Raw genomic sequence first — 22,817 nt, forward strand, 5'->3', positions numbered from 1 at the left:
ACCACCTCTACCACCTTTATAACTACAGTTCTGTTCTCTCTTTTTGGAAGTATTTGTTGTTTCTTTTTTTCTCTTTCTTTCTTTTTTTAGCTCCCAATTATGAGTGAGGACATGTGGTATTTCTCTTTCTGTGCCTGGATTATTTCACTTAACATAATTTTCTCCAAGCTCATCCATGTTGCTGCAAATGGCAGAATTTCATTGTTTTTAAGGCTGAGTAGTATTCCATTGTGTATGTATACCACACTTTCCTTATCCAGTGGTTTGTCAATGGACATTAACATTGGTTCCATATCTTGGGTGTTGTAAGTAGAGCTGTAATAAACTTGGGAGTGCAGGTGTCCCTTCAACATGATGACTTCCATTCCTTTGCCTAGTAGTGAGATTGCTGGATCATATGGCAGTTCCATCAATAGTTGTTTGAGAAACCTCCATACTGTTTTCCATAATGTCTGCACTAATTTACAGTCCCACCAACAACGTAGGAGGGTTCCCCTTTCTCCACCTCATTGCCAGCATTTGTTATTTTCTTTTTGATGATGCCAGTCTAACTGGGGTGAGATGATATTTCAGAATGGTTTTGATTTGCATTTTCCTGATGCTCAGTGACGTTGAGCATCTTTCATGTATCTGTTGGCCATTTGTATGTCCTCCCTTGAGAAATGTCTAGTCAGCTCCTTTGCCCATTTTTTAATCAGGTTACTTGTTTGTTTTTGTTTGCTGTTTTTACTGTTGAGTTGTTTTGAATTCCTTGTATATTCTGGATATTAATCCCTTGTTGGGTGTATAGTTGGCAAATATTTTCTCCCATTCTGTATGTTGTCTTTTCACTCTGTTGATTGTTTCCTTTGCTGTGCACTCTTTAGTTTCATATAATCCCATTTGTTTATTGTTTTGTTGTTGAGAGACAGTTTTTCCAGAAATAGAATTCTCAGTTGATGGATTTTATTTTTCTTTCAGAACTTCAAATATACTATCCCACTGCCTTTTGGCTTCTAAGGTTTCTGATGAGAAATTGGCTGAAAATCTTATTGAGGATCTCTTGTATGCAACAATTTGCTTTTCTCTTTCTGCTTTCAAGATTCTCTGTTTCTTTTGACAGTTTGAATACAGTGTGTTTTGGTGTGGTTCTCTTTGGGTATACCTTGGTTGTAGTTCATTGAGCTTCTTGGGTTTATAGATTTACATATTTAATCAAATTTAGAATGTTCTGGGCAAGTATTCATTTAAATAATCTTTCTTCTTTCCCTTTCTTATCTCTTCTGAGACTCTGATAATGCATAAGTTGGTCTCCTTGATTGTATCTCACAAATCCCTCAGGCACTTTTCTGCATTCTTTTTCTTTTTTTTCCTCTCCTCAGACTCAATAATTTTAATTGTCCTACTTTTGAGTTAACTAATTTTTCTTTACTCAAACTTGCTGTTGAGCTCCTGTAGTAAATTTTTTATATTTTTGTGTACCTCAGCTCAATTCCATTTCATAATTTCTATGCTTTTGTTGATATATTCACTTTTTTTATTTGTGGCTTTCCTGATTTCCTTTAGTTATTTTTCCATGTTTCCCTTACCTCTTTGTTCGTATTTAAGACAGTTATTTTAATGTCTTTGTCTAGTTAGTCCAATTATAGGTTTCCTAAGGTTTTTTTTTCCCAATTAATTTTGTTCCTTTGAATGAGTCTTATTTCCTATCGCTTCATATATCTTGTGTTTTTTGGTGAATATTGGCTACTATCATAATTTGCTAATTCTGGAAATCAAATTTAGCCCCTCCCAGGCTTTCTTTTTTTGGGGGGGGTTGTTGAAGTCTGTAGTAACCCATTTGTTTTGAGACTTTTATAACCTACTTTTGCCTACACTATTCCTTGTCATATGGGAACACTTAAAGCTGTTTCTTTAGATAATTTTTAACTAAGTTTTGACAGATTTTCTTGAATGCCAGGAGCTGAAACACACACAGACCACAATAAACTAAAAAAGAACCACCTTTTCTAGTCTTTACAGATTGGCTTTTGCTGGTGCACTCCTTGCTCTGAGGTGAGGAATCATCCCTATATGAAAGCCTGTCTTCCCTGGGCTCTCCTGAGCCAGGGCGGTGTGGGGCCGAGAGCCTTGGCCATGCTCCCGCCTCACACCCACAGCCAGCCCAGCGATGGCCATCAAGCTGCAGCAAGAGGGGCCCTGGGTACCTGAGCTAGGGAGGTGGGAGGGAAGAGCTTTTGCCACATCCCCTGACTTCTGCACCCAGCCCAGTAATGACCAAGACACCGTGGGAAGCCCCCTGATCTCCCCTGTGGGAATGTGGGTGGTGCCACAGGCTTCAGTCCTGCCCCTCCTCCTTCTTCCTTCTTCCATCACATTTCCTTCCCCTTTCTCCTCTCCCCCTCCATCTCAACTGCTCTGCAACAACATCATAGAATGTAAAAAATATTAATTAAAAAAAAAAAAAAGCAAGCCTGTCTTCTCAGGTCTTTTCTGAGAATTTTGTCTGGACACGTGCATGGCTTTCTAAAGTCCCCTGTAAATAGATCTGCTTTTGAATAACCAAATTTCCCTGAGTCTTACCCCAGCCTCCCCTCCATTCCTTACATTATCTATTGTATGTCTCTGCTCATAATGTCTTGCCCTGAGTATCTGTGGGTTTGTAATCTGCCTTGTAGCTTTTATAAGCAATGTCAGCTGCTTCTCCCACCTGCATTCTGAGTTGTGTGGAACAGATGGCTGTTTTACATCAGCCCTTCATATATCACCAAGATAGGATGGAATAGGCAAACACAATAATTTGCAAATAAGGTCTGCTCTGCTCCCTCTGGTTTGAGGGGAGAAACTGAGAACTAGGCTGCAACTTGCTCAAAACACAGACTGCTGCCACACCAAGGAGAGGTGGGCAAGGGCAAGTAATACTGCCACAAAACTTTACTAACATTTTTAAGATGGATTTTTTTTTTGACTGGGTATTTGCTTGGTTTCTATAAATCTTTCTTTACCAGAGGTCATACAAAGTAGGTTCAGACAACTTTTGGTTGCTTTTTCAATGTGTCTGTGGGAGAAGAGGAGCTTGGAGCTTCTTTGTCCACCACTGTGCTGATATCACTTCCAACAACTCTAGTTTTTCACCTACTATTTTCTTTCCAATACTCATCTTAATATGAATAAACTTGTGCACAGGGAAGTATAACAATTATCAAAAATTACAGACTTTTAAGTGTTGGGATTATACTCTTTTAATAAAGAGACTTTGTCTTTCTTACCATATATTTGGAGTACTTAATAAGCATATGATAATCATTCCCATATGTAATGATTGCAGTAGAATGAAGTGGGAGAGGAACCTTTGTTTTCAAACTACCAAACCTTTCTTGAATACAAAGGTATTAAGCAGGGATGCACTTAAAATTATTTTCAGAATCCTCAGGCTGAAGAACATGAAGCATAATTTGAACAAATGCAAAGGCATATTATGTATTAGGGGAGAAAGACTTAGTATCATAAATGTCAATTCTCCCAAAATAAATGTAATTAAATGTAATTCCAATCAGAACACGAAAGGGTTTTCGATTTTGTAATTTGACAAAACTACACTCATTTATGTAGAATGAAAATTAACTTAGTGAATAAAACTAAAAAACAAAACAAAAAAACCCAGTGGAGACTTGCTTTATTGTGAAATATCAAAACATAATAAAGCTAATGTTAAATTGTTATTAATATGGTATTAGCACAGGAATAGGAAAATAGATTAGTGATATAAGAAAATACTGAAAAGATCTTGGTACAAATGAAAACTTAATACGTGAGCATTTCAATTGAATGAGGAAAGGATCGTATACTAAAGAATTACATAGTAAAGTTTCAGTTGAATAGGAAAAGGATTGTATCGATAAAATATCGAGCAGTCCTTTCCCACTGACCCATGTAAGGGAAGTGGCCTTGGATTTGTCTCTCTACCACACTGTTTCCTTAAAGTATAGCATTGTAACCCCTTATTTATATCCTGCACCTGGTTGGGGGCAGCTGCAAACTTGCACATAGACATGTGATAGCCTATGTGACTAAAGCATTTCAAATCCTGGGAAACCAGGGCAGTGGTTTAAGTGGCTATCAGCTACATCTCTTACAACTATGCCTTATGTGTTGGTGGCCCTAGAAGATGCAGTTGGGTTACTGTAAGACGTCGTGGATGATCATGTTTCCCAGTGCTGATAAACCACACCCATCTTGACCTCCTCTCCCCTGCACAGTGCTCAGACCCTGGAGAATATGCTTGCTCGGGCAGTTGCAGGGCTTGTGAAAATGTGGTACAAGTGTTTTCTTGCCCTGACAAAGCTATTGAACCTGGTGCTGGGTTAAAGACTATTCTGTTCTGTTTGTTTGCCCATCCAAACCTGTGGTTGCTGCTGGTGGACATGGAGATTGGTATCCGAGCTATATGTCTGGCTGCTGACCAGACGGATTATTTTTATTAATTGTAGTTGTATAGCTGAAATCCCATTTGCAAGAAAATAACAGTGAACCTTCATTTTATATGATATTAAAAATTAAATTCTAGACTGATTAAATATTTACACATTGAAAAATGAAACAAACCATTTGTTATTTAAAATTTGCAAGAAAATCTTAAGAAGTTACATGCAAAACCTAGGGTAAAAAGATATTCTCAACCAATCCAGAAGTTCAGGAAAAAAATGAAGACATATTTGATTATATGGAAATTAAAGTACATTTTTGTAGAAAATAATTTCTATGACAAAAATCAGACAAATTCCAAAGATGTAATATATAAAGAGGTCTTCAAAATTTTGCAAGATAATACTACAGGAAAACAGGCTAACAATATCAAAATCCACAAAGAAACAAATTTGGAGCAAGTGAGGTTTATACTCATCAAAGCAGCATAAATTTAACTAGTATCACACTATCTATTACAGGGCTAGAGATGTTGTCTTTTTGAAAATGACTCCAACAACATCTACTAAAAACTTAAAAATAGCATATATCCTTTGATCCAACAATCTCTTCTCTGTAATCTATCCACAGAAATAAAAACATCTGAAATGTTAGGGCTGATTATGTTTATTGTAGCATTGTTTATGTTGGCAATTGAGCAACAAGCGAATCAACAGGGAGGGTGGCTGAGCAAATTTATAGTACACATCACAAAATACTATGTAACAACTGCTCATATTACTCTGACCATCAAAATCATTTTTGTTGCTGGGTCAAGGACCCTGGCCAAGTCAAGGCACCTAAAGGTAGTCCTCATAGTTTGGTCTGAATTAGAGTTCCTAGTTGCTCTGATGACTTCAAAGCTGCACAAGCACATGGACAGAACACTTAATATGAAAGCATGTCTAAAGCAACATGAGGAATGGAAGAAAACAGAGAAAGATAAGTTTAGATTCAGGTAGATACACATGTACGTAACTTCAGTATATTATCTCAGAAAATCACCCCCTGACATTTTCAATCTTATCTCAAGACCAACCTTAATAACAAGTAGGGCAGTGCTATAGCTATGTTAGCATTTTATTGAGTTTAAAATAAATGTATTTGAAAACAGCCTAAGGTTTAAATATGTATACTAATTTTTATTATTCTAAAAGAGCTTTAATAGCTTTCTATATGTCAAGTTACTATTGAAAAGGGATGAAGTAAACAAAAATCCTCAAAGATTTGCTTCAAATAAGAGAACATTACTTAGGTTTGAGATCTCCCTTTTCAGCACCATTTTCTCCAAGGAAACAAACAAGGAGGTGAAGATTAACTGGTTTGTCTGGCAGAATAGAGAAGAAAAATTAGTCTGCTGGTTAAAATAGAAGATGAAATACAAAAGTTGGTGTTTTACTCAGTGGCTTATATAAAAAAAGATTAAGAGTGACATGGTTTTCTGATTTTAAAATGTCTAATTTCTAATGCCAATACTGGTTCTGTGGAGTACTAAAATTTCTGATAAATGTTTTAGTAAAAATTAATTCTCTCCACCAAGTCTGTATGTGTATTATTTAATAATGCTCCTTAAATATCCAACCAATCTGTTCCAAAATCATGCTTTAACTTCTAACTATGTATAGAAATACAAGAGTAAATTTAAATGACTGCACTTAAGTTGCCACCCAATTTAAAAAATTATTTCATATTTTATAAAGATATAACTTTAGAAGTATTTTCTAAAAAAAATTAGCATGACTGGGAACGTAAGCCCATAATGTAAGTACATAATATGTACTTCATGTACAGCTTCCTCACTCCTCTACTTTTTAATTTCCAGAAGTTTAAGAAAAGAAACAGCACATACAATAGAATGAACACATATATTATCACAACCCAGAGTCAACTAGTATTTTATTACACTTAACTTAGAATCTCTATTTCTTTTTAATGAGAAATAGATATTTAGATACAAAACTGAAGTATCCTTTAAATACCATTCTTGGTTACACTTCTCTTCCACCTCCCTTCTCCCTTAAAAGAGGCAATCGCTTTTAGGAATTGAGTGTATATCCTTCCAATTCATTCTTCACTGTTTTACAGAACAGTGTTCATCCATCACCAATGCCTAGTACCAGGGTTGGTTAGTGTTGATTTTATTCAAATTCATACAGGTACCAGTACAATATATCAATCACTTCACTTTTCTTCACTCTACATGATTTTTCATATCTTTCTGTTAATACTATAGATTTCATTTGTTGTACTTAACTGCTAGAGAGTATTCTGTGTGACTATACCACATTTATCTATTTCACAAGCTACAGACTTTTTTTTTCTTTTTGGCTACTATAATTCATGCTACAACAAACAGACTAGTATATAATTCCCTGTGTACATGAGTCAGTTTCTTGGGTATCTGTATATACTCGAGTGGAATTGCTGGGTATTCTGGAATCTATTTTAGAAATTCTTTTATCCCAAGGGTTTAAAAACATCCTTCCATAAAATTCTTATATTTTGTTTTTTGCATCCTAATCTTCAATACTTTTGGAATTTATGAGAAATATATATTTTAATGTATGGCAATGGCAGAGATCTAGTCCATTTCCATATCAGGAGTCAATTACCCTGAGGCCGTTTTTTTAACTCATCTGAGTTCCCACCAATTTGGGATACCAACTCTACCAATTACCAATTCCTCATAAATTCGTGCATGTTTCTGGATTCAATATTCTCTCCCAACCTCAACTTCTATGACTGCATCAACAACAAATAATTTTGATTATAGTTTTACATATCACATATGTAGCAAAGCAAAAAAATTTTTCTGTCCCAATTTTAAATTCTTATACTTCTCATATCTTTGTCTTAACGCATCTGATAGGCCTTCCAGGAACATGCTAATTAGTGTCCACTAATGGACACTAACTTCACTGAGAATGCGCCTAGAAGTACAGCATCGACAATGGTTGTTGTGGGAGTTTGGGGGGTACAGGTCTTCATTACACTATTATACTTCTTAGTAAACATCTTGGTATTTTAAGTTTTGAGTTGCTGCTAAAAGATTTCCCACACTCATGTCCCTTTAATGTAAAATGAATTTGCTGATATATCGTATAAATTCTGCTGAAGGTTTTTCCTAAATCCATGGCATTCATAGAGCTTTAATGAGTATGAATTCTCTGGTGTCTAATGTGATGTGACTTCTGGCTGAAAGCTTTCCCACATTCACTACACTGATAAGGTTTTTCACCGGTATGGATTCTCATATGTAGAGCAAGAGTTGAGAACTGAGAAAAAGCTTTCCCACATTCATTACAACCATAGGGTTTCTCACCTGTATGGCTTCTCATATGCACAGTAAGAGATGAGCTTTGACAGAAGGCTTTCCCACATATTTTACATTCATAAGGTTTATCACCTGTATGAATTCTCACATGTACAATAAGCGATGTGATTCGAGAGAAGGCTTTTCCACATTTATTACATTCATAGGGTTTTTCTCCTGTATGAATATTGTGATGTTTAATGAGGTACTGCTTCTGCCTGAAGATTGTTCCACATTCATTACATTTATAGGGTTTCTCTCCAATATGAATTTTCTCATGCTCAGTAAGATTTGATTTGCCACTGAAGGCTTTTCCACATTCTTTACATGTGTAGGGTTTCTCTCCAGTATGACTTCTCTGGTGTCTAATGAGGCTTGACTTCTGAATGAAAGCTTTCCCACACCCTTTACATTCATAAGGTTTCTCTCCAGTATGGATTCTCTGATGGATAATGAGGTTTTCCTTCTGGCTAAAGGCTTTTCCACACTCATTACATTTAAAGGGTTTCTTTCCACTATGAATGTTCTGATGTTTGATAAGGTATTGCTTCTGGCTGAAGCCTCTTCCACATTGATTACATTCAAATGGTTTCTCTCCTGTATGAATTTTCTCATGTTCCAAAAGATATGATTTGCCATTAAAGGCTTTCCCACATTCCTTACATGTGTGGGGTTTATTTACTGTATTTCTCTGGTGTCTAATGAGGGTAGGCATCTGAATAGAAGCTTTCCCACATTCATAAGGTTTTTCTCCAGTATGACATTTCTGATGAGAAAGGAAGTTTGCCTTCTGGCTGAAGGCTTTTCCACATTTATTACATTTATAGGATTTCTTCCCTGTATGACTTCGCAAATGTAGAGTAAGGGATGAGACTCGAGAAAACACTTTACCACATTCAGTACATTCATGCGATTTCTCTCCAGTATGCATTTTCTTATGTTCTATGAGGTTTTGCTTCAGGCTAAAGGTTTTTCTACATTCTTTACATTCAAAAGATTTCTCTCCAGTATGAATTTTATCATGCTGAAGATCTGATTCAGGCTGAAGACTTTCCAGCATCCCTGTCATGTACAGGGAATTTCCTCCCAGAAGATTTCCGTAGTATCGACTGAGATATGACAAAGATGAAAGCTTTTTCACATTCACTGAATTCAGATGTTTATAATAGTAATTCTCAGGTATCTAATGAAGCTGAATTTATAATGGAGGACTTTTCTCACACTGATTACCCTTAGATAAGATGATTACAAAAAGGGATGAAATACAGCATTCTCTTCGTATTCTTAATGGGTCTTACACAGCTTCTCTCATGTTTAAGTGTAAATTATGTATAAGTATAAATTTTATTTCAAACTCTTTTAAACCAAGTCCCATACACAGAAGTGTAGTTTTCAAGAATTAATGTCTGTGCTCAGAGGAAATACTTCCCTGTTTCCTACGTTTTCTGAGCTTTTCCTCAGTCTTTATTTTCACAGAGAAAGATGAAACTTAACTCACAAGTCCTTCATGTTGTGTCTTTATCTGTTTATAAATGTCCCAGGCTGCTTCTAAAAGGGAGTACAAAAATCATCATTGAAAAAGTGTTAATTAGTGTAAAATCTTTAGTGCCTGACATGTAGTAAGCATCCAATAAACTTATTACTATCTTCAACACACTAACACCTGTGAAATTTCTCACTATTCTTAATAAAATTGCAGCAATTTGCTATCATAAAATAAATTCTTTATTCAAGCCTAGTTATTTCTCAGCATAAAAGAAAGCTCAAATACAAATAATAAGCATAGATACATGTAGCTTTAACTACTTTTAAATGTAACCTTGCATTCTTTATAAATCAGCAAAATAAGAGATAACATAAAGAACAGGTGGCAAACAGGACGAAAATTCAAACATATAAGACTGGCAGAGCCTTGGATGATGGGCCCAAAACTAAAATGAACAGAAGAAGTTAAATAAGGTATTTATTCCTGTTTTCCTAGAACTTCACTGAAAGATAGTAAAAGGGTATAAGCAGGCATATATGCATAAAAACTAAAAAGTTGAGGAGATACCAGTAGACAAAAAGTATTAGGAAATTTTGGAAGGAAAGCAAATCAAAGACTTTAAATTAATAGAAGAACTGAGTAGCTTACATAAAAAGCCAGAAGATGAAGATGCTGCCTTACAAACAAGGTAATCTGTGACATGAAATCAAGAAAAAGACTCTGTAACTGGAGAGACTGGGCAAGAGTGAAAGGTGGGGCTTATAAAATGATTGCAAAAGGAGCAGCTGATGCCCCCAACTCCCTTAGCTGGAAGGAAATGGGAAGTTTATTAACCAGACAAAGTAAAACTGAGAGACTCCAAATTTAATGATGACAAGCAAAGTAGGTGAGAGTACCACAGTGAAAAGAAAGGGATGAATAAAGGTTTATATTCATATATAGAACAGGGGCCCAACCTTCTACTACTGCTGGACTCCAAGAATGCTGGTGGTTGCAGTGTCAGATGATGAAAGGATTCTTTTCTGAAAAAATGAGAAGACCATGAGAACACCTACAGATACTAACATTTGGAGTCACAGTAAAAAAACCACCTAGTTTACTGACGGCCACACAGCAAAGCCCACTGTTTTACAAGCCCCGCCCATGCACAGAGTGATTATTATAATCTCTCTGGTACCTCAATCTTAAATATTAATGTAGATCTAAAGATCAGAAACAGTTAACAAAAATCCCAACACAAATGATACATCAAAACAAATAGAAAAATAAAAGGTAAAGAACAGAACACCACACACATATAACACTGTAATAACACAGAAAGCTAAGAGATTATTATAACAATGAAATATTAACAGGATTCCATTAAAAGTGCTTTTGGAAATAAACAATATGATATTGACCTTAAAAAGTCAATATGTTGGGGAAAAGTATATGGAACCTAGAACAGAAAAATGAAGAACAGAAGGAAGGGCAGGAGAAAGGAACAAAGAAAAAGTAATGATCAGAAAATCAGTGGATTAGTAAAAGAATTCAGAACCTTCACACTAAAGAAGTTCCAGAGAAAGTATGAAGAAAAATGAATGCAGGAAATGTTCAAAGAACTATTACAAGAAAACTTCCCACAATTACAGATCATGTATCTACATATTAAACAGGCCCACTGAGTACAAAGAACATTCCATTTAGAAAGATCCATGCAAAAGTACCTCATTGTGAGATTTCAGCTATGGATAAAAAGAGGATCCTAAGTAATTCCAAAAAATTATTTATCGTATAAAGAGAAATAAAAAGATTTATCACATTAAAAAGACATCAGGGGCCGGCCCTGTGGTTCACTTGGGACAGTGCGGTGCTGGGAGAGCCAAGGCTGCGGGTTTGGATCCTATATAGGGATGGCCGGTGCGCTCACTGGCTGAGAGTGGTGCGGACCACACCGTGCCGAGGGTTGTGATCCACTTACTGGTCAGTAAAAAGAAAAAAAAAAAAAAAAAAGGCATCAGACTGCTGAACACTAGAAACTTGCAAGACAATGGGCGATCCTGACCTTAAATTACTTCCAACCTAGACTTCTAAATTTTACAGTTCTATTTGAGAATTTGGGAAGAACCATAAAAAAATAAATGAAAAACTAATGAACAAAAGGAGGAGGCAAATCAAGGAAAAGCAAAAAGTTATACAAGAAATGTAACAGAATCACACTAGGTCATTTGGTTCACCAGTCAACAACACAATAATTATATTACCCAGAAGATGTGAAATGGGATAGAAGCTCAGAGATTGGAGAGACTGGGCCAAAAATGAAACATTTTCATAAAAATAAAGCCCAAGGTTAAATGAGAGATAGGACCTTGACAGATAGGTCAAAGGCAAAGGTGCAAAGAATTTCATATATGGTCATATGATGCATAATGACATTTCAGTCAATGATGGTCTGTCTGCATATATGACAGTGGTCCCGTAAGATTATAATGGAGCTGAAAAACTCCTATTGCCTAGTGCATCATAGCTGTTCTAACATCCTTGTCCTACACATTATTCACGTGTTTGTGGTGATGCTGGTATAAAAAACCCTACCATTATTTATCTTTTATACTATATTTTTACTGTACCTTTTCTATACTTAGATATGTTTCGATACACAAATATTTACCACTGTGTTACAATTCCCTACAGAATTCATACAGTAACATGTTGTATAGGATTGTATCCTAGGAGCAAGAGCTACACCATATAGCCTAGGTGTGTAGTGGGTCATACCATCCAGGTTTGTGTAAGTACTCATATATACTCTATAATGTTCACACAACAACAAAATCACCTAACAATTCATTTCTCAGGATGTATCTCTGTCGTTAAGCAATGCACAATTGTATATGAAGAGGGATGGAAGAAAGGCACAAACAATACTATTTAAAGCTGGAATAATCACAATCACCAACTGCATGGTAGACAGAGACTGAAAATATACTAATATCCCCATTAACCTTGGAGAGAGTAAACAGTTATTGTGCAAAGAAATCAAGGATGAAGACTAAAAAGTTATGAATATAAAGGCAACCAAAAAAAGGAAAAAAATAGAAATTTTCCAAATTCTCAGAAGGGAAGACATATACTCAAAACAAAAAAACCACAAAGATCCTACAAAGATAAAAAAGATGAGACAGAATTTAAAACAGAATGCATAACATTAAATAAGAGAACGAATACCAACCATATTGTCTATGTCAATAAATGCAATTAGAATAAACATAACTATTAAAAGAACAGGACTATAATAAGTTTATACAATAAATTGATAGGCCCCAACTCCTGAATCAGCAAATCCGAGCGTGGGCCCAATCTGTATTTAATATGACTTTGATGAATGCCTAAGTTTAACAGCTACTAAAATAGCAAAACCTACCTTCACTCTATAGACACAAGATATGTATCTAAAACAATATGTATCAAAAATACTGAAAACAAAATACGGACTAAAGATAAAATAGAGGGTAATTTTGCATGTATAACTAGAGAAATCCAAGATACAAAACTACATTAGTATCTGAGGAGGTAACCTTTCTCAACCTATAAAATAAAATAAAATATTATTGAATATAATAATTATTCTGATGTGAGCATCACATATTGCACACCAATATTAATGTTCAACTCTGTACCCCACAGATATGTACAATCAACTTTGTTACAATAAAAATAAATAAATAAATAGATTAATTTTAAAAAGTTCAAAGACATTTTACCTAAAAAAAAAATTTTACCTAAAAAAAAAGAAAAATATATACTAATTTATAACAGAGAGCTAATTTGTTTATTCTGTATTTTGAAAATATATAACAAACCACCTTTTAAAATGATCAAAGAACAGTCTCAAAATCAGCTCATATAGTAAGCCTATTCTAGAAAACAGAAAAAGATAGACAAAATACTTTGACGAAAAAAAAAACAAAAGACCCACAAACCCCCCCCTAGAAATTACAAACCAAAATTAAAACCTCTTACTTGTAAATTATCTATTGGTTTGAAGAAATCATTTGGCCAAAAAGAATATTAAATTGCAGAATATTCAAAATATTATTTATGAAAACAAAGTATATCAGAACCTATGGAACATAATTGCAAAAACACTTAGAGAAAAAAGTTTTAGCATAAATATTTACATTATTTTAAAAAGAAATAATAATAAGCTAAGCAATTAAAAAAGGAAAAGCAAACATAAAAAAGAAAAATTAACAAAGATAAGAAATTAATGTACTACAAACAGAAAAAGAAAAATAATAAATTTATGAGTTGATCTTAGGAAAAAAATTTAAAAAGAATAAAAGGAGAAACAAAGATTATTTGGAAATAACCATAGATAGAAAATAAGGATCATAGAGACTATTTTGTAAAACCCACACAAATAAATATGAAAACCTACCAAATACAAACCTATGAAAACTGAAACCAGAAAACCTAAATACAAAAATAAACATAGAAAACCAGAGAAAACTGTAAAGGTATTTTATTACCCCTAAGCCCAAGGCATAGGTGGCTTAATATGTGAATTTTCCTAAACTTTCAATAGGTAACAGTATCACTATTTATTTTAAATTTCCCAATTATTTTTTAAATTAATTAAATTTGGGGAAGTGTGATGCACAACAGATTGGGACTTAAGCTACTATATTCCTAACAAGCCAAAAGAAAACAAAGAATTACAACTCCTTTATAATTAAAGCCCTTCATATTTTTATAGGTATTATATCAATACCTTTCACACACACTTAACAGAACTGAATTTTTCATACTGTAAATGACAGTGCTAAACTGAACTAGGCAATAACATCTGATACCAGGTAAAATGGTCCTTGTTCAACATTTAGCTTGTGACTCTTAATTGCATTCTGTATAAATGGGGACCTGTTAGAACAGGGGTTGGCAAACTATACCCCACTACCTGTTTTGTAAAGAGTTTTACTGGAAGGAGGCCATGTTCATTTTCTTGTCCATTAATTTTCTTATTGTCTATGACTAATTTCGTGAATTGAATACAGTCATGTGTTGCTTAACAACAGGATACATTATGAAAACGAGCCCTTAGGTGATTTTGCTTGGTGTTGTCAGCACCACACTCAACCATTGAGCTAACCAGTCATCCCTATATAGGATCCGAACCCATGGCCTTGGTGTTATCAGCACCGCACTCTCCCAAGTGAGCCACAGGCCGGCCCTAGGTGATTTTGTCATTGTGTAAAAATCAGAGTCTCCTTACACAAATGTAAATGGTGCAGCCTACTACACACCTAGCTCCTAGGCTACTAACCTGTAAAGCACGCTATCATTCTGAATACTATAGGTAATTGTAACACAATGGTATGTGTATGTGTTATCTAAACGTATCTAAAAATAGAAAAGGACTTTTTCAGCTCCATTATAATCTTAGGGTACCACTGTGTTATATGTGGTCTGTCGCTGACCTTAATGTTGTTATGTGGCACATGACTGTGGCTGCAACAAAGATCCTAGGGCCTACAAAGCCTAAAATAGTTACCATTTTGCCCTTTACAGAAATAGTGTGCTAACCCCCTGTGCTGCAGTATTGAGTTTTCCCTCTTCCATCTGGCTGGAACCAGGATGCATCATTGATCCAGCTCCAACCACAACTAGATAATAAAGAGACAACCTGGAAAGAACATGGATCTTTAAAGGACCACAAGGGTCAAAGTTACCATGAAAATATGGACTACTCACATTACTATTACGTGACCAAGAAATCAATTCCTATGTCCCTTAAACCAGTATATTTTCAGGTTTATTATAGTCACTTAGCTTTACTATACGTGGTATATTTCTTAGTCCTGTCTCATTACTTCCCATATTATGAGTCTGAGGTGTCTAACAAATGTTAATTACCTGTCTGGACCTCTCTCAACAACTGATGCACATATCCAACCGGCTACTCAACATCTCCACTTGAATAGGGATTTAATTTACCCTGTCTCAAACCAAACTTTTGCTCTATCTCCCAAAGCAACTCCTCACAAATTCTTTTCAACTTTTTATATATCGACTTCATTTTCTAAGTTGCTCAAGCAACAATTCTCTTACTCTCAGATCACACACTCATTATATCTTCATATCCTGTTAACATATTTCAAAAAATGCCCAGAATCCGGCTATTTCTCACAATCATCACTGGGACCACCAAGGTCTAAGCCACATCATGTCTTGCCTGGATTATTCAATAGACTCCTTACTGGTCTTGCTACTTTTGCCTTTACTGTTTTACAGTTCTCCATACAGCAGCCATAGTAACCTTGGTGCAGTCAAATGACGTCACTGATCTACCTGAATGCTTTCTTATATACTCACAAAAAAATTTAGAAGCTAAACAAAACACTGTTAATAGTGGCTGCTTCTGGGATACTGAAATAGAGAACTGAGGGCCAGGAATGAGGAAACTACCCCATTGTTTTAATTTTGAATCAAGTATATGTATTAAAATTTAAAAATAATAGTATTATTTCTTTTTGAAAGTAATAGGGAAGTGAACTAGCAGGAAGTCAGTACTAATTTCCAAGTCAGCAATACCATAAAAAGCAGGAGGTGGGGAAATGTTGAACTATGACGGCTGGAAGTAAGAAGACAATATGAGATAAGACTAATGAGGTAAAATTCAACTCTCAGGTATATAACAATGGAAGAAGGGTGCATTAGTACGTTTCTGTTGCTTATAACAGATTACCTGAAACTGGGTGTACTGGATTGAATTATGTACTCCCCAAACTCCCTGAAGCTTGAATTGTGTCCCCAAGTTTTATGTATTAGAAACTTAGCCCCCACAGTCACTGTTAGGAGGGTGGGAAATCCTATTATGGCAATTGAAAGGCAGAGCCTTGAGGAGGTGATTAGATTGCAGGACTGTGCTGTAGTGAATAGAGGTGTAGAAAATGGTGGTGGGGCATGGTTCTGAGGGCTTTAAAAAGAGAATGAATGAGAAGCTGTCTCTCTGCTCTCTCTGCTTCTACTATTTTGCAATGTGAAATCCCTGGGTCACTGTTGCCACCACCAGGTGGACTTTGGACTTCCCAGCCTCAGAAATGTAAGGAATGTATGTCATTTTTCTGTATAAATCACCCAGTTTTAGGTACTTTGTTGTAAGCAACAGAAACGGACTAATACACTGAGTAATTTATAAAGAAATAAAATTTATTTCTTACAGTTCCACAGGCTGGAAAGTCCAAAGCCAAGGGAACACATCTGGTGAGGGCCTTATTGGGTGGGTAGTAAATGTTGCTTATAACAGAAATGGACTAAAACAGAAAGTTGGTACCACAGAAGTGGGGTGCTGCTTATAACAAATACTTTAAAATGTGGAAGTTGGTGTCAGGCAGAGGCTGGAATAATTTGGAGGAGAAGGCTAGAAAAACCCTAGATGCTGGTGAGAGCTTAGGCAAAAAACCTAGAAAGTTTGGGATGTCTTAGAAACTGGTTAAATGTTGGTGACAAGAATGCTGATAGAAATATGAACACAAAGGCCATACTGAGAAGATAGATCACCCTTGCTATGAACTGGCAAGAAACTTGGCTGCATTCTGCTCATACCCAAAAGCTTTATGGAATGTGGAAAGAGAATGGAAAGAAGACATTGAAAGCATTTCTGAGATCTTCAGGGCTGCCCTTCCCACTACAGGCCCAGAGGCACAGGGAAACAGAATGGCTTTGGGGAAGAGGCCCCGAGATGCCATCCATGGGCTCACTGTCCAGGGCCACCTTGAGACGCTGATCCCCTCACCCTGGCTGCTCTGGCTGCTCCGGCTGCTCCAGCTGCTCCAGCTGTAGCTAAATTGGCCCCAGATGTGGCTGGATCTGCAGTTTCAGAAGATAAAACTAGAAACCTTAGCAGCATCTATGTGGTGTTAAGTCTGTAGGATCACAGACTACCAGAGCTGTGCCACCCCTACTTCAAAGGATTTTTGGAAAGGCCTAGGGACGCAGGAAGAGATCTGTTGTAGGGGCAGAGTCATCGCATAGGGCCTTCACTAAACCAATGTCAAGCAGAAATGTGGGGTTGGAGCTGCAGCAGAGAAACCCCCCAAGGGCCATGTCTAGTGGACCCATGAGAGCAGAACCAGTAGGGAGACCCCAGAACTGTAGAGCTACCAGCATGCAATACCAGCCTGGCACAGCTAAAGCAAGTTAGAGACCAGGAAAGCCATAGGAACAGAGTTGCCTGAGGACTTGGTGAGCCAATCCCACTCCTGTTACCAATGTTCTGTATTAGTCCATTTCTGTTACTTATAACACAATACCTGAAACTGGGTAATTTATAAAGAAATAAAATTTATTTCTTACAGTTTCGGAGGCTGGGAAGTTCAAAGTCCAGAGAACATATCCGGTGAGGGCTTTGTTGATGGGCAGTGACTCTTCACAAGAATGCAGGGTGTCAAATGGCAGATGGCTTGAGTGAGAGAGAGCAAGCTAACTGCTCACTCACTCCTTTTAAAGCCATCAGAACCACACTCATTGCTCCATGAATGGATCAACCCATTCACAAAGGCATAATCCTCACAATCTAACCACCTCTTCAAGGACCCACCTTTCAATTACCATAATAGGATTTCCCACTGTCTTAACAATGCTACAATGTGGATGAAGTTTTAATGAGGTCTGGGGGGACATTCAATCCACAACATTGGGAAAAATAATACAAAGTTAAATTTGAAAGAAAAGAATCTATATGCTAGTCTTTGAAAGATTACACTTTACTTTTTTAATTAATTTATTTTTAAGCCTACAGCATCAGATATTCTCAGGCAGTCTCCCATCCAAGTACTAACCAAGCCCAACCCTACTTAGCTTCTGAGATCAGACAAGATTGGGCACATTCAGGGTGGCATGGCCATAGACAAAACATTGTATTTTAACAAAAAGAATCTACATGTTGATTTTTGAAAGATTACAGATCTATGAAGGATTGAATGCTTAAGAAAATGAGTCTTGGCATATAGGAAGAAGTGAAAAATGGATAATGTTAGTGACAGAATGAACATTAAAGTGAGGCTGTAAAAATCATAAAATTGAGGATGCAAATGAAATAGAGAGGCTGGCATCCAGAATAGAGGTTATAGGAGCAACCAGTCCTCTAGAACCTGAGTAAAGGAAGTATAGATACAAGAAGAATACCTGGAAATGTCCCTTAGGTGTCTAAAAAATTTCCAGCCACTGTCAAGGTTAATGAGGGTAATAAGAAATAAAACAAAGGCTAATAAAATCTCTTCAAAAATATTTCAGAGGTTGCAAACTCTCACTGAGTAATTGTAATGAGCTTTTATCCCATTCACACCTGCCAGGTTCTCACTTACTCACCTGGAGAGAACCTTCTTTACATTTCATCCTCAATCATCAATTGTTCTTCTTGTTTGAACTGGTGACTTTAAACTTGTAAACAGAAAAGTGACACAAGACTTGGACCATCACAGTTGGGGGGTCAAAGCAGCATCCCAGAATTCAGGCTGAGCCCTTAGAACCTACCTCAAAGGTTTTAAAGGGTAAGGAAAGTGCAGCTCTGAGGGATGAATGAGGAAGTTGGCCTGTGAAAAAGAACAAAGTAATGATCACTCTTTGGCTTACAGATACATGTGAGCAGATGGAAAAAGAGTATTTTGTACTTTGCATCTATGGCCAAATCCATTATGCCATTTAAAAGGTCCACACATTTCAGAAATGGGAAACTGGGACCTTTAAAATGTCCACACATTTCAGAAACGATTCAGGTTACACAAAGAAACTATGAGACTGAGTTGCCAGAGTTCTCCAGAATCACAACCTATACAGGTTCCTTTGAGCAAGTGTCACTTGTGGCCTTGCTCCTGATTTTTGAATGTCATTTTCCCCCTTAACACCACTTTTCTCGTAAATGTGAAGTCACCAACCTTGAGCGATATGGACAAAGTACATAGAAAATTATTCTGATAGTATTCATAGGTCAGAGCTCTTAAAAATTTTAGAGGTCTAATATTTTACATAGGTTATATTACTGTAGGAGAAATTAAATATAAAAAGTGTCCTATAATCATATGCTCATTCACTGATTCAGCAAACATATATGGGTATATTTACCATTTATTATGTGTAATAAACCATGGTTTTCAATTTGTAATGCAGTATGATCGATGAAAGTGTCAAACTTACTCAGAGGCTCTTCTCTTAACCAGGGGTAAGAGCTTTAGAACCTGTCTGGACAATGCTATGAATTGGCAGAACAGGTAATACAGAAGAGGGAATGGATGGAGGCAGACCAAAGGAAGAAGCAGCTATCAGTATGGCATTTTGGACACAAAAAATTTACAGTTCCTGTGACACCTCCAAGTGTAGCTGTCTGTTAGGCTGTTGGATATATGCACCAGGAGCTCTGGACAAGCCTTCAATAGAAATGAACATTTGTTAGTCACCCATGGCAGAAGAAACCATCGCAGGGGAATGCTGTTGCTCACAGAGTACCTAAAGGTGAAAAACAAATTTTCAAAGCTAGAAACAGGACTACCCATAATTAAGGGAAGAGCAGAAACACAAGTACTGTCTTCTTTATAACTTTTACTGATTTTTTGTATGTATCAAAACCGTTATCTCTGTATATGAATTTTTGTACTCTGGTACTTTACTTTTTCATTTTATTGAAAAATATGTTAAGAATAAGTGTGACAAAACACTTGAAGAAAGTGTCTTTGTAGATAGAAGAATCTTTGTTTCACTACATTTACAAAGGCCATTTGGTCGGGGGAAACATGGTCAAACTAGGAGTCGGGTTACCGCGCTCCCTGACAAACTAGGGAGTCGAAGTCTTCAATAGGTTCCGTGACGTCTGCCCCAAAGGCAGGACAATTAGCCTCCCAATGCTGTGCTGTCTGCACTGGTGGAAACAGCCTACTAAAGCTATTCTTTAGTATCAAGGCCTCGGCCCCAAAGATTCACCAAAGTTTCGCCAAAGTATTAAGAAAAATCAGTACCTACGGGGAGTGTAGGCACCCAACTAAAGTTTTTCAGAAATTTTTCCTCTCAAAAAAAAAAAAAAAAAAGTAATTCTGATTTTGTTTTCTACTCCACAGGGTCTGCTTTTATGTTTAAAATCACTTTTAAAATTACTTCTCCGCTCAATTCCTTAGCCTTTTCCCTTTATTTTCCAGAAAACCGCATCCTTATTATCATTATTTTAGAAGTTACTACCTCACAAAGCCACCCATCCAGCCTCACAAGCCTGGAACGAGTTTCTCAGTAACTCTACAGTCCCAGACACCGCCTCACACCCTCGGTCACTCGGCCGAGAACCCCCCCGTTTCCTCCTGTACCCCTGCCCCCATCCACACGAGCTCTGAACACTGTACGTCACAAGAGGGCCATTCCTCTCCTTCAGCCTCCCTAGCCTCATCGCAGGCACCACAGATCCTTCCCTACAGGACCCCTGGCCCGGTTCGTGGCCCAGAAACCCAGGCCCCTCTGAGCCAAAACCAAACTCACCAGCAGACAAAGACAACGATGGCGAGCCGGAGAGTCTGCGCCTGCGCACTCCTAAGGCGGACTAGCAGTCCCGGGTGTCTGGACTCCGCCAGCTCGAGCTCAGAACCGACGAGACCAAGTGGTCTTGGCCCGTCCTCCACTTTTTGTACTATGGACTACATTTCCCAGAAGGTTCAGTGGTTCGAGTCAGCTTTCGCGCGAACTCTTTTTCTTCTGCCAAAGCTGGTGGGATTGTCTCGCTGGTGGGGACAGGGGTTTAAGGGTCTTAGGAGTGTGTTAACTAACACGACCTGTGTTTACCTCTGGGAGAGGGCAGTGGTGTGCAAAGGGGTATAATAAAGCTCAGCTCAAACGCTCTGGGCTGACTTCATATGGTAATCACGGTGCGATGCTATTCCAGGAGCCCCAGGAAACTCCCAGGCGGGGTTCGGGGTTGGGGGTAGGGAGAAATCCCTTCCGCCAGCCGCAAGCCGGACGCCATCTTGTCCGTCGCTGGTGGGGCTTTGAACTACATTTCCCAGAGGGCGCCGCGTCCTGGGCTCCTCCCCTCGCGCGGCTGGCAGCTCTGAGGAGAAACGAACAGATCCTTCGTGCTGGGCTCTGAACCGTTCGCCCTGGCGGCTACAGTCTGACGCCAGTCGGGGGGAGGCCAGCGGTGAAGAGTCTAGAGCAGGAGTCGGGGACTGAGACTGAGTATTAAGTCTAGGCGGAACGGGCTGAGTGAGGGGGCGGTTGTGAAATTGTGTGTGATTGTGACTGAGTGTCCCATCGTTGTGTGTGTGTGATTGTGATTCTGTTGGATACTGTGTGTGCGGATGTGAGAAGCATTACGCGGGTGTGCTGTGAGACCCTGTGATACGATCGTTGATGTCTGACTGTGTGTAGCGCCGTGTGCGCGGGTGGGTGTTAGCTGTAACACTGGGTGTGCCTGTGTTCCTGTGGTGGGTGTGTGATTGTGACTGACCGTGTGTTGCTTTTTGTATGCTTTCTGACTGTGCATCTGTGACTTTGTGTCCCCGTGGGAATTGTGACTGTGTGCAGCAGTGTTCGGGATGGAGGGAAGGTACTTGTGACTGAGGGTGTGACTTTGTGTCCAGTGGTGGGCGTGTGATTGTGCAGCACTGTGTGTGTGTGTGTGTGTGTGTGTGTGCATTTGAAGCCGGGACTGTGTGTCTGTGGCAATATTCGTAGGAGCACAAGACCTCTCGGCTCCTTGATAGTAAAGGGGCGCTTCTGTATGAATACTGAGACAGACGGAAGCCCCAGACTCCTCGGATAGTCCTCCCATGTCGGCGGAGGGGCAGGCCGAGTAAACTCTGACCTCTTCATTTGGGCCATAGGGGAGGTCCGTTGTCTCCTTTACCATTTCTGTCCTCCAAGAGAGGTCCCCAGAGGAGAAGGAAATAATGGTTGTGACATCTAAAAGCCATGCTTAAGGTGCCTTGGTGTTTTCTTTTTGTTCCTGAAATGCTTTATTTTTTCAGGACATGATTTTTTTTCTTTCTTGGCAAATAACCTAGAATCAACTGTTTCTCTTTGGAAAGATCTTCCTTGCACTCCCTAATTTTCTTTTATTAATATGGGAAATGGTTCAGTTTATCTTGTGTGCTAACTATTTCACTTTTGCATATAGATAGGTAGGTATACATATATATTCATATAGATGCATATACATACACATAGAGAGAGAGGAGAGTACTTCAAAAAGTTCGTGGAGAAATAGAATTTGCAGATAATACAAATCTTTCCATGAACTTTTTTGAAGTACCCGTATATCTATGTGTATGCATATATACATATATCTCTCATGTTTTCAGTTAAATGATATTTTAACTTCCATATAGTAGAAAGTTCTTTGAGAATATTTTAAATATTAGATACTGTTAATTGCTTAACCACATGTGTGGCTAACCCAATATCCATTTCCTCCTCCTGTATTGCTCTCTTGTTAGAAGGAACACAGTGCCCAGCTTAGATAAAGAAAAACAAACAGAAAACAAAACAAAACTCTACAGGTTCTAGTTTCTCCTATAGAGGTAAGAAAAAACTGTTAGACTAGGCTTCTTAGACAGCTCT

At 37.7% G+C, this 22,817-nt stretch overlaps 1 protein-coding gene and 1 pseudogene across 2 annotated transcripts; both read right to left on the reverse strand.

Moving 5' to 3' along the window:
- Positions 1 to 4,839: 4,839 nt before the first annotated feature.
- On the reverse strand, positions 4,840 to 20,873 carry ZNF260 (zinc finger protein 260). 2 transcript variants are annotated; one of them, XM_063111908.1, is made up of 4 exons: positions 20,742 to 20,873; positions 18,594 to 18,817; positions 8,494 to 9,304; positions 4,840 to 8,421 (listed from the first exon to the last, which is right to left on the reverse strand). In XM_063111908.1, exons 3-4 carry the CDS (start codon positions 8,823 to 8,825, stop codon positions 7,593 to 7,595), a joined length of 1,161 nt encoding a protein of 386 aa, XP_062967978.1. In that variant the 5' UTR covers positions 8,826 to 9,304; positions 18,594 to 18,817; positions 20,742 to 20,873; the 3' UTR covers positions 4,840 to 7,592. The 2 variants fall into 2 exon arrangements, with proteins under 2 accessions (XP_062967978.1, XP_062967977.1); XM_063111907.1 differs by having other exon boundaries at positions 4,840 to 9,304.
- LOC134389883 (5S ribosomal RNA) lies at positions 18,016 to 18,134 on the reverse strand (annotated as a pseudogene).
- Positions 20,874 to 22,817: the final 1,944 nt, after the last annotated feature.

The sequence above is a fragment of the Cynocephalus volans genome, chromosome 10 (genome assembly GCF_027409185.1).
Source record: "Cynocephalus volans isolate mCynVol1 chromosome 10, mCynVol1.pri, whole genome shotgun sequence".
Taxonomy (NCBI): Eukaryota; Metazoa; Chordata; class Mammalia; order Dermoptera; family Cynocephalidae; genus Cynocephalus; species Cynocephalus volans.